The sequence below is a fragment of the Heterodontus francisci genome, chromosome 24 (assembly GCF_036365525.1).
Source record: "Heterodontus francisci isolate sHetFra1 chromosome 24, sHetFra1.hap1, whole genome shotgun sequence".
Taxonomy (NCBI): Eukaryota; Metazoa; Chordata; class Chondrichthyes; order Heterodontiformes; family Heterodontidae; genus Heterodontus; species Heterodontus francisci.
Window position 1 is genome coordinate 76,411,392 of NC_090394.1, and position 12,858 is coordinate 76,424,249.

At 43.2% G+C, this 12,858-nt stretch overlaps 1 protein-coding gene across 1 annotated transcript in view; it reads left to right on the forward strand.

Moving 5' to 3' along the window:
• Positions 1-12,858, forward strand: part of LOC137383627 (CREB-binding protein-like) — a 135,254-nt gene that overhangs the window by 103,947 nt on the left and 18,449 nt on the right. The window contains exons 16-19 of the mRNA XM_068056781.1: positions 373-450; positions 2,727-2,794; positions 11,595-11,745; positions 12,608-12,754. Coding sequence (XP_067912882.1) covers positions 373-450; positions 2,727-2,794; positions 11,595-11,745; positions 12,608-12,754 — 444 coding nt within the window. The remainder of the gene's footprint in view (positions 1-372; positions 451-2,726; positions 2,795-11,594; positions 11,746-12,607; positions 12,755-12,858) is intronic.

Here is a 12,858-nt window from a genome sequence, read left to right on the forward strand (position 1 = left end):
TCCACTTATAGCTTTTCTAGTTTCCTGTTCCAGTTGAATTTTCTGATTGTAGTTATGAGCACACTTCAAGATTGCTATGGAACTATCCTAATTTTAATTATTATTGTAGTTATTGCACACAATAATGAAAAGAGCACAGCCATTTAAAGGCAGGTCTTGACTTGAAGCTACAAATTGTTTTCTTTGTGTATGCCTGACTCCTAATTTACTTCCAGATCTGTTGGAGTTTACTTCTGGTTATTTGTAGCCCTTTCTCATTGCTCTAAAGTTGTGTTGTATATTTGCTATAGTTATCAACTTGGATTAATAATGTGCAAAAATAATGTTACATTTGCAAAATTGGGCGTTTGACATTTTATTTTCTCATTTTAGCTTTGTTGAATGTAAAGAATGTGGTCGCAAAATGCATCAAATCTGCGTTCTCCATAATGAAACTATCTGGCCTTCAGGGTAGGTGATATTGTTGAGTCATTGGGTTCATGCTTTTAAATTGATTTTTAGGTTACTAATCATAAGTTTAGATTAAGAGCTCATTTAATCTAAATTTCCCAAATATTAATCCTTCCATCATCCCATTGCAATTTCCATCTGTTTCTTAAATGAGTTGGGTGTACTGACCTCAAACCTCCCTGGCAACTCATTCCAGTTGTTGATCACCCTGTTTGATAAATGCTTCCTGACAGCTATCCTAGCATGTCTGAAAGTATTTAGGTTTTACTTTACCCCATTAAGAACGCCATATCTTTATATTCCCTGCTGAGATGTCTCTTTGTGAGGCTAAAGAATCCTAACTTAAGCCATTCTTGTGGCTTTTAATGGGAGTTCTTGTTGCTCTGCATGGCCTTGGCCAGAATAGACCCCTTGTATTTGTGCTAACCAGAACTGCACGTAACATTCCTGGACTGCTATCAGGACTACTACAGAGCCCACCATGAACTCAGTTGATTTGCCAACATATTGTAATATCCTATATGCTTATTTTTTCCTGCTGGCATTCTTCAGATACAATGAATGACAAGTCACCCAAAAACCCCTAACATCTGTCATCTGTGAATTTATCTACCTTTTATTGCGACTGAAATTCTAAGTGCTTTATGTATACCAGAAGGGTCAAAAACAACAATTTGTATTTGTGTGTCCCACAATGGAACCCTGGGGTTACCCCAGTGAATACCACTGTTCACGTCAAAACTCGGATAGCCAGGTGGTGAAGGATAGAATACTGGAGCCAAGTCTTGATTCGCTTACAAGCTTTTATTTAGAGATTTACCTGTAACAAAAACCCCTTTTTCAGCCTGCTCATACATACACGAGTCCCCAATTAATATCTACCTCCTGAATACAATTAACATTTGATTGATAATTAGCATTCCTTTCGAACCTTGCTCCTGTTACAGCGACACTGAGTTTCCTTCATTTTGACCAGGTTCTAATCCTTGTCTTAACCACTTAAATGGGTGTGACTTTGTAACGGTGTGTCTCCTTCTGGGATTCAAGGTAAATTGTTGTATGACCATGTGCCTCCAGGTCCAGGTCAGTTTGGAACATCACCTCATAAATAATCTCTGCTGGCCAAGCAAGATCTCCTGCACACCCCTGCCCCTAAAGGCCTGCTTGGGTATGCAATTGAAACCCGACCCGACCACATCCAACCCGGGCCCAAGTCCTTTGGTTTTTTTCCCACGCCCGACGCGACTACCGGAATGAAGTTAATTATATCAAAGAGGTTGTGCTCTACCTTGAATCCTCAGTTTTGGCAGCAGGCTATTCCTGCAGAATAATGCAGATGGAGTTGGGAATCGGAGCTTGATGTCGTCACCAACGACATACCACCTCCCCCCACCACCCCACAACTTTCACACACGAGCACTTTAGTTTGTGGCCGAGTTCATTGGATAGTGATCAGGACTCTGCAGTACTGTTTGAAGACTTCTGGTTGATCAGCTTACTTCCCTTTCCCTCCCTGAGCTAAAGGCAGCACTGTGTCCGGCCCGACCCGAGCCCGAATGCCGGACCCGAAAGAGAGACCCGACCCGAACCCGACACATGTCATCAGGTCTGGTCAGGTTCGGGTCGGGTAGCCATGCTCTACCTGCCCCTACCCCCTTGTGAAGCTGTTTTAGTTGTTGTAGATTGTGATGGCTAACTTTGGTTTTGGTGCCACCTTAGTCTACAACCTCCCTGTCAATCATTGTCCTCAGTTCCAGACAATTAGTAATGCAAGGGCTACAAAGCCACACCAAAACTTCTAACTTGCAATATTCAGACACACTCTTTAAGGCTGTTTTGATCTACTCTGTATGCTTGTTTTGCTGATTCATCAGTTCCCTGAAGCTAATGAAACTCTTGAGTATTTGGGCACAGTCAGCTTCAATATCAGGCTCACGTGGTGAGGTAACTGGAGGAAGGACTTTGTTTTGGGGCTTAATGTGTCCATTTTTCTATTTTCCTACCTCTGGATATATCACACTGTACTTTTGCTGAATGATTAAGTTTATCTGTTTCCTTCTGCTGACCCCAGTGTTTACTTCTAAGATCTAAAGGAGTGAGTAAATAAGATACAGATCAGTTGTTACAGATGGTCTGCTACCAATTGAAAGTAATTGTCTTAAATTTAGAAAATATACTAATTTAGTGTTTAGTTTTTGTTTTTTAGATGATAACTACCTGCAGAATTTAACTTTGTATGCAAGCTACCATTTTTGATATTAAATTTCTCTCTATAGCTTTGTTTGCGACAATTGCTTGAAGAAAACGGGTAAAACCAGAAAGGAGAACAAATTCAGCTCTAAAAGTAAGTATTTATATATGAACATACGAATTAGGAGCAGAAGTAGGCCATTCGGTAAGATCATGGCTGATCTGTGTGCCTTGAATTTCATATTCCCAACTACCCCCAATAACCTTTGATTCCCTTGCCTAACAAGAATCTATCTACCTCCACCTTAAAAATATTCAATGACCCCACTGCCACCACCTTCTGAGGTAGAGAATTCCAAAGTCGTACAACCCTCTGAGAGAAAACGATTTTCCTCCTCTCTGTCCTAAAAGGATAACCCCTAATTTTAAAACAGGGCCCCCTAGTTCTGGACTCCCCCACAAGAGGAAACATCCTTTCCACATCACGCTTGTCAAGACTGATCAGGATCTTATAAACTTCAATCAAGTCTCCCCTCAATCTTCTAATGTGAGGTAATGCATTTTGGAAGGTCTAATGCAGGTGGGAAGTATACAGTAAATGGCAGAACCCTTAGGAGTATTGACAGGCAGAGAGATCTGGGCGTACAGGTCCACAGGTCACTGAAAGTGGCAACGCAGGTGGATAAGGTAGTCAAGAAGGCATACGGCATGCTTGCCTTCATCGGTCGGGGCATAGAGTATAAAAATTGGCAAGTCGTGCTGCAGCTGTACAGAACTTTAGTTAGGCCATAGTTAGAATATTGCGTGCAATTCTGGTCGCCACACTACCAGAAGGACGTGGAGGCTTTGGAGAGGGTACAGAAGAGGTTTACCAGGATGTTGCCTGGTCTGGAGGGCATTAGCTATGAGGAGAGGTTGGATAAACTCGGATTGTTTTCACTGGAACGACGGAGGTGGAGGGGCGACATGATAGAGGTTTTACAAAGTTATGAGCGGCATGGACAGAGTGGATAGTTAGTTTTTTCCCAGGGTGGAAGAGTCAGTTACTAGGGGACATAGGTTTAAGGTGAGAGGGGCAAAGTTTAGAGGGGATGTGCGAGGCAAGTTCTTTACACAGAGGGTGGTGAGTGCCTGGAACTTGCTGCCGGGGGAGGTGGTGGAAGCAGGTACGATAGCGACGTTTAAGAGGCATCTTGACAAATACATGAATAGGATGGGAATAGAGGGATACGGTCCCCGGAAGTGCAGAAGGTTTTAGTTTAGGCAGGCATCAAGATCGGTGCAGGCTTGGAGGGCCGAATGGCCTGTTCCTGTGCTGTACTGTTCTTTGTTCTAAACTCCAGTGAAAACAAGCCTAGTCTATCCAACCTGTCCTTGTAAGACAACCCGGTCATTCCAGGTATCCATCTAGAAAACCTCCTCTGAACCATCTCCAACGCATTTACATCCTTCCTTAAATAAGGAGACAAAAACTGCACACAGTATTCGAGATGTGGTCGCACCAATGCTCTGTATAACTGAAGCATAACATCCTTACTTTTATTTTCAATTCCTCTCATAATAAAGGATAGCATTCCATTAGTCTACCTTATTACCTGCTGTACCTGTATACTAACCTTTTGTGACTCATGCACTAGAACACCCAGATCCCTCTGCACCTTGGAATTCTGCAGTCATTCCCCGTTTAAGCAATACTCTTTTTTTTATTCTTCCTGCCAAAGTGAACAACTTCACATTTTCCCACATTGTACTCCATCTGCCAGATTTTTGCCCACTCACTCAAACTATCTAAATAGGTCTGCAACCTCCTATGTCCTCTTCACAACATACTTTCTTACCTATCTTTGTGCCATCTGCAAATTTAGCTACCATGCCATCGCCCCCCCCGTCATCTAAGAAATTGTAAAAAGTTGAGGCCCCAGCACAGACCCTTGTCGGACTCCAATCGTCACATCAATTCTATGCCATTTAGCTAGCTCTTTCTATGGTGAATTGGTATCGCTGGTATTTGATTTGCAGCTAAAAGGGCTTGTTTAGTGCTTTTAAATCTCTGCCTTCAGTATGTGCATGACACTCATGATTATAGTGCTGCTGATCCTTGGATCCCAATTTTCAACATTTATCTTCATTGGGTTCTGAAGAATCGATTAGTGAAAACAGTGGAGCCTTTGATCAAAACTTCTGAGTACCTGTGGCCTGGTGAGGTGAATTTTACAGTGCACCTTAATGACCGAGACTGAAAAGAATGGGAGAGGAGGATTGTAATAGGTAGGAAATAGGGCAATTTAAGTTCAAATATGAAAGTAGGCAATTGAGAAAGAGGGAGGGAACTTGTTGCAACGGAGCAAGAACTGGCAATGCAATTGAAGATCATGGAGAGGTAGCTGAGCTTTTATTATTTAAAAATGGTCAACTCCTGGCGTGAACCCTACTGATTCAGGTGAGAGTGCTACCCCTGAGCCAAGCTGACATTTCAAATATATTTTTGAAGGGAGTTTCAGAGAATGTATTCAATCATATGAGTCTTGCAGCCATCATGGTGAAGGGTTGGCATCTGTGACTAGAGCAGTGCTGAGTTACTATATTGTATTATTATATGTTTAGGAGTCTCTCTTTAAGACATTAAAATGAGTGTTTGTTTGGTTCCAGAACCCTGGGTTGGATGCAATTAAATTGAGTTGTAACTGTTGCACAAAGGTGAAAACAGCCATTACGTTATAAACTAAATTGTGATCAGGTTCAATAGAAAAATCCATCCTGGGGGTTTTTCATGGAGCCGATGGGGAATTTGGGCCATCTCTCAGCAATTAACCTGAGAAAAACATTTTACACAGCAAGTGGTTAGGATCTGGAATGCAGTGCCTGAGAGTGTGGTGGAGGCAGATTCGGTTGTGGCTTTCAAAAGGGAATTGTAAAATTATTTGAAGATTTGCAGGGGAGTGGGACTAGCTGAGTTGATCTTGCAGAGAACCAGCATGGATGCGACCAGCCAAATAGCCTCCTGTGCTGTAACCATTCTATGATTAGACTAACAATGAGCCTAACCAATTTCATAGGAAAAAAAATAGGAGTAGGCCATTCGGCCCTTTGAGCCTGCTCCACCATTCATTATGATCGTGGCTGATCATCCAACTCAGTAACCCCGCTTTTGCCCCATATCCTTTGATCCTTTTAAACCCAAGAGCTATATCATACAGTGTTTTGGCCTCAACTGCTTTCTGTGGTAGCGAATTCCATAGGTTCACCACTCTCTGGGTGAAGAAATTTCTCCTCATCTCAGTCCTGAAAGGTTTACCCCGTATTCTTAAACTATGACCCCTGGTTCTGGACTCCCCCACCATCGGGAACATCCTTCCTGCATCTACCCTGTCAAGTCCTGTTAGAATTTTATAGGTTTCTATGAAATTCCCCCCTCACTCTTCTGAACTCCAGCGAATATAATCCCAACCGACTCAATCTCTCCTCATACGTCAGTCCCGCCATCCCAGGAATCAGTCTGGTAAACCTTTGCTGCACGCCCTCTGTAGCAAGAACATCCTTCCTCAGATAAGGAGACCATAACTACACACACTATTCCAGGTGTGGCCTCACCAAGGCCCTGTATAATTGCAGCAAGTCATCCCTGCTCCTGTACTTGAATCCTCTTGCTATGAAGGCCAACATACCATTTGGCTTTTCTACTGCCTGTTGGACCTGCCTGCTTATCTTCAGCAACTGGCGTACGAGAACACCCAGGTCTCGTATATTCCCCTCTCTCAGATTATAGCCTTTCAGATAATCTGCCTTCCTCCTTTTGCTACCAAAGTGGATAACCTCACATTTATCCACATTATACTGCATCTGCCATGCATTAGCCCACTCACTCAACTTGTCCAAATCACCCTGAACCCTCTCTGCATCCTCCTCACAGCTCACCCTCCCACCCGTTTTTGTGTCATCTGCAACTTTGGAGATATTACATGTAGTTTCCTCCTCTAAATCATTAATATATATTGTGAATAGCTGGGGTCCTAGCACCGATCCGTTCGGTACCCCACTAGTCATTGCCTGCCGTTCGGAAAAAGACCCATTTATCCCTACTCTTTTTGTTTGCTGTCTGCCAACCAATTTTCTATCCATCGCAATGTACTCCCCCCAATCCCATGCTCTTTAATTATCGAAAGCCTTTTGAAAGTCCATATAAACCACATCCACTGGCTCCCCCTCATCAACTCTACTAGTTACATCCTCGAAGAATTCTAGTAGATTTGTCAAGCATGCTTTCCCTTTCGTAAATCCATGCTGACTCTGTCCGATTCTACCACTGTTCTCTAAGTGCTCTGCTATAAAATCTTTGATAATGTACTCTAGAATTTTCCCCACTACCAACATCAGGCTGACTGGTCTATAATTCCCTGCTTTCTCTCTACCTCCCTTTTTAAATAGTGGGGTTACATTAGCTACCCTCCAATCTGTAGGAACTGTTCCAGAGTCTATAGAATCTTGGAAGATGACCACCAATGCATCCACTATTTCTAGGGCCACTTCCTTAAGTATTCTGGGATGCATACAGTCAGGTCCTGGGGATTATCGGCCTTCAATCCTATCAATTTCCCCAACACCATTGCTCAACGAATACTGATTTCCTTCAGTTCTTCTCTCTCACTAAACCCTGTGTTCCCCAACATTTCTGTTATGATATTTGTGTCCTCTTTTGTGAAGGCCAAAGTATGCATTTAGTTGGTCAGCCATTTCTTTGTTGTCCATAATAAATTCCCCTGTTTCTGACTGTAAGCGACCTACATTTGTCTTCACTAATCTCTTTCTCTTCACATACCTAAAGAAACTTTTACAGTCAGTTTTTATGTTCCCCGCAAGCTTGCTCTCATACTCTATTTTCCCCTTCTTAATCAATCCCTTGGTCCTCCTTTGCTGAATTCTAAACTGCTCCCAATCGTCAGGTCTGTTGTTTTTACTGCAAATTTATATGCCTCCTCCTTGGATCTAAGGCTATCTCTAATTTCCTTGTAAGCCGTGGTTTGGCTACATTTCCCGTTTTACTTTTGCTGCAGACAGGAATAAACAATTGTTGGAGTTCATCCATGCGCTCTTTAAATGTTTGTCATTGCCTATCCACCGTCATCCTTTTAAGTAACGTTTCCCAATCCATCATAGCCAACTCACGCCTCATACCTTCATAGTTTCCTTTACTAAGATTCAGGACCCTAGTCGCAGAATCAACTATGTCACTCTCCATCTTGATGAAGAATTCTATCATATTATGGTCGCTCATCCCCAAGGGGTCTTGCACAACTAGATTGTCAACTATTCTTCTCTCATTACACAATACCCAGTCTAGGATGGCCTGTTCTCTAGTTGGTTCCTCAACGTATTGGTCCAGAAAACCATCCCGTATACACTCCAAGAATTCCTCCTGTACGGTATTGTGACGAATTTGATTTGCCCAATTTAATATGCAGATTAAACTCACCCATAATTACAGATGTTCCTTTATCGCATGCATCTCTAATTTCCTGTTTAATGCCATTCCCAACATCACCACTGCAGTTTGGGGGTCTATATACAACCCCCACTGATGTTTTTTGCCCCTTAGTGTTTCTCAGCTCTACCCATACAGATTCCACATCGTCAGAGCTAATATCTTTCCTCACTATTGTGTTAATTTCCTGTTTGACCAGCAATGCAACTCCACCGCCTTTTGCTTTTTGTCTGTCCTTAAATACTGAATATCCCTGAATGTTCATTTCCCATCCCTGGTCACCTTTTATTTATTTATTTAGAGATACAGCACTGAAACAGGCCCTTCAGCCCACCGAGTCTATGCCGACCATCAACCACCCATTTATACTAATCCTACATCCCTACCCACCTACCTATACTAGGGGCAATTTATAATGGTCAAATTACCTATCAACCTGCAAGTCTTTGGCTGTGGGAGGAAACCGGAGCACCCGGCGAAAACCCACACGGTCACAGGGAGAACTTGCAAACTCTGCACAGGCAGTACCCAGAATTGAACCCGGGTCACTGGAGCTGTGAGGCTACGGTGCTAGCCACTGTGCCGCCCTTGCAGCCATGTCTCCGTAATCCCAACTATATCATACCCGTTTACATCTATTTGCACGATTAATTCATCCACTTTATTGTGAATGCTCCGCGCGTTAAGGCACAAAGCCTTAAGGCTTGTCTTTTTAACATTAATTGGCCCCTTCCTACTATTTTTCACTGTGGCCCTGTTTAATTCTGGCCCTTAATTTCTCTGCCTATCACTTTTCTTATTCCCCTTATTGTCTTTTGTTGTCGTCTTTGACTCCCCCCTCCTTTGACTCCTTGCAAAGGTCCCCATCCCCCTGCCATTTTCGTTTAAACCTTCCCCAACCACTCTAGCAAATACTCCCCCTAGGACATCAGTCCCGGTCCTGCCCAGGTGTAACCCGTCCAGTTTGTACTGGTTCCACCTCCCCCAGAACCAGTCCCAATGTCCCAGGAATCTAAAACCTTCCCCTCACACCATCTCTTCAGCCACGTATTCATCTGATATATCCTGCTATTTCTACTCTGACTAGCACATGGCACTGGTAGTAATCCTGAGATCACTACCTTTTGAGGTCCTACTTTTCAACTTACTTCCTAACTCCCTACATTCTGCTCTTAGGACTGCATCCTTTTTTTTTTTTACCCACGTCGTTTGTACCAATGTGTACCACGACCATTGGCTGTTCACCCTCCCCCTTCAGAATGTCCTGTAACCGCTCTGAGACATCCTTGACCCTAGCACCAGGGAGGCAACATACCATCCTGGAGTTTCTTTTGCGGCCACAGAGACTCCTATCTATTCCCCTTACAATTGAATCTCCTATAACTATTGCATTCCCACACTTTTTCCTCCTCCCCTGTGCAACGAATTGGGCTGTTGCCTCTTTCCCTTGAGAGGCCATTCCCCCCAACGGTATCCAAAGCAGTATATCTGTTTTGCAGGGGAATAGCCACAGGAGATTCTTGCACTGCCACTGCCTGCCTAGTCCTCTTGCTCTGTCTGGTGGTCACCCATTCTCTTCCTGTCTGTGGAGTCTGAGCCTGTGGTGTGACCACCTCTCGATACATGCTATCCACGGTACTCTCCGCCTCGTGGATGCTCCACAGTGTCCCCAGCTGCCGCTCCAGCTCCGAATCCCGGGCTTCAAGGAGCTGCAGCTGGAGACACTTCCTGCACACATGCTGGTCCCGGGCACTGGAATTATTCCCGGCTTCCCACATAGAGCATGAGGAGCACACCACGGCTTTGAGTTCTCCTGCCATGACTTAACCCTTTAAGTTAAACCTTTTGGAAGATCTTAATATCAAATAATATCAATTACTCTCAGGCCCTTCTTCCCTGGTCCTCGTTGCTACAGATCTCCCTAAAAAACACTACTTACTATATATGAAAATAAACTGTAAACCTTTCTTACCTTAGATACTTACCCAGCTATTTAGAGCTATTCCCTAACAGCAGTGACTCACCAACCAATCACCTTGCAGCTTTCCTGTGATGTCACTGTTGGCCTTTTTTTTTCCAGTTGGAAACTAAATCTAATGTAACCTCTGGTTGTCATTACAAATGAATACGTAGAGTAGGATGTCAGTAGGTCACGCCGCCTTATGTTCTCATCTGAAACAGCCTGGGAGCATATGGATTACCCCAATGGTACATGAATGGGGACATCGTATCACGTCAGAGTAATTTCTGTATCACATGCCTGCTCCCTGGTTCCCTCCAGGAAAACTGGCAATTAAAATAATGTGACAGTGCAGGGGAGTACACTGCCTTTTAAGTAACCAAATTAGTACCTGGCTGAATGAAAAATGGATTCTGATTATCAATTAATGACTCCTGCTCAGTGAAAGGGAGACAGTGGCAGACTGGTAATGTTGCTGGACTAGTAATCCAGAGGTCCAGGCTAATACTCTGGGGACTTGAGTTCAAATCCCACCATGGCAGCTGGTGGAATTTAAGTTCAATTAATTAATTAAATTTAATTAATAGAAATCTGGATTTGAAAACTAGTTTCAGTAATGGTGCCATGAAACAATCATCGATTGTTGTAAAAACCCATCTAGTTCACTGATGTCCTTTAGGGAAGGAAATCTGCCATCCTTACCTGGTCTGGCCTACGTGTGACTTGAGACCCACAGCAATGTGGTTGATTCTAAACTGCCCTCTGAAATGGCCTAGCAAGCCACTCAGTTCAAGGGCAATTAGGGATGGGCAACAAATGCTGGCCTTGCCAGCAATGCCCTCATCCCATGAAAGAATTTTTTTTAATGCTTTCTAAATTCTCAACAAGTCAATGTGCATTGTCACCCATTTCCATATATAACATGACCTGCCAGAATTTCACCCAAGAAACCCAATAAAGATCCATGGCTGTTATGAGCAGATCAATATTACAATGTCGCTATTCACCAAAATTCTCTCTCTCCTTTCAGCAATGCGACATTTAAATGTTCGAACTCTTGCTCTCCCATTCTCAGTGCTAGCTCTCGTTGCTGATTTTAAAGCTGTATCCCACTGGGCTGCTCCTTGGTTTTTAATCAGCAGTGGGAAACTGCACTGGAATAGTGGACTGGACCATCAGCTGACAGCAGGAGCTTTGGAGATATGGTGCTGCTGCATCCACTTTGACAGAATTGCTTCACTGCACAGGAAACCTGAGGGAAGATATGGCCCCACTAATAAAAAGACCATCTCCTCTTTCTTTTAGCCTAAAAAGAAACAAAATATTCTGGTGCATAAATGATACGGAGAGATTTTAGATCCTGGTAATCTACAATCTGGCTGTCACATTGCTTTCTATCAACTAATGATCACCTTCCAGGAAGTCAGAGATTTTCCTAACTTGAGAAATGGGCAGTTTGTAACCTGAATTTCACTGCTTCTGATGTGTTTGCTTACATTGAGTTTCTGTTTCTAGGGTTACAAACAACTAGGTTAGGGAATCATTTAGAAGACAGAGTGAACAAGTTTCTACGACGCCAGAACCATCCAGAGGCAGGGGAAGTGTATGTTCGTGTTGTATCCAGCTCAGATAAAACTGTGGAAGTTAAACCAGGAATGAAAAGCAGGCAAGTAAAGCAAGCCCGTGGAGATCATTCAGTACATTCTCTGTACGCAAAACACTGAAAGATATGGTTACTTGTGAGTTTTATGATCATTTTCTGCCTGAGAAAACTCCTGGAAGCTGAACTGGTGCCTGCAAATGATGTGGAGAGATAGTGTGTAGATCAGGAAGAGGAGGGAGCCACAGTTAAATGCTGCAGATGGGACAACGGGGATAATGCACCAGAGTAATTCATTCGTGGCTTTGACTTGGGGCCAATTCAATTCAGGGCAGAATTGGGTCAAATGGGATTGTGAGCAAAATGGCTACTGCTCTGGGAGTAGTGGTATGTGTTTGAACTCAGATAGCCAGGTGGTGAAGGATAGAATACTGGAGCCAAGTCTTACAAGCTTTTATTTACAGAGACACACATTACCTATTGTGCACCTCCAGCCCAACAAACACAGTTTCAGCCTACTCCTATATAGAAGAGTATAGGTGAATCCTCAATTAGTGCCCACCACCGGAATACGATTAAAACCCAATTAATATGCAATTAACAGGATGTCTGAGAGGAAAGCAAGGTTGAAGATGGAACAATAGTTGGAGGATTGGGGTGGTTTTCTTGAGATGCTGTTGGCAGTTTTGAAGAGAGGGCTTTAGGAAAGGAAATCAATATTGATGTCAGTATGCAAGGACGCCAGGAAGGAGAACTCAGTGGTCACGAGTTGAGTGGAAAGGATTAGAGAAAGCAGGCAGAAGGTGGGAGAAACTGCCAAAAGACCAAGGTTCAGGCTAGAGTGGGTAGAAATGGGTATGGGAGCTGAGGGAGATTTGTGACTCACCCTCCAGTCTATGCGTAACGGTGGCCCCTTTTCTTGTTTCAGATTTGTGGATACAGGCGAAATGTCAGAGACTTTTCCTTATAGAACTAAAGCACTTTTTGCTTTTGAGGAAATTGATGGTGTGGACGTCTGTTTCTTTGGAATGCATGTACAGGAATATGGCTCCGACTGCCCAACTCCAAATACAAGGTAGTGACATACTATGCATGCAATATCTTAGATAGCAGATTATTTATATATAGCCTACTTTAGTTTTTTATGTTCAGTTTGTAAAGGAACAATTCATTTGACAC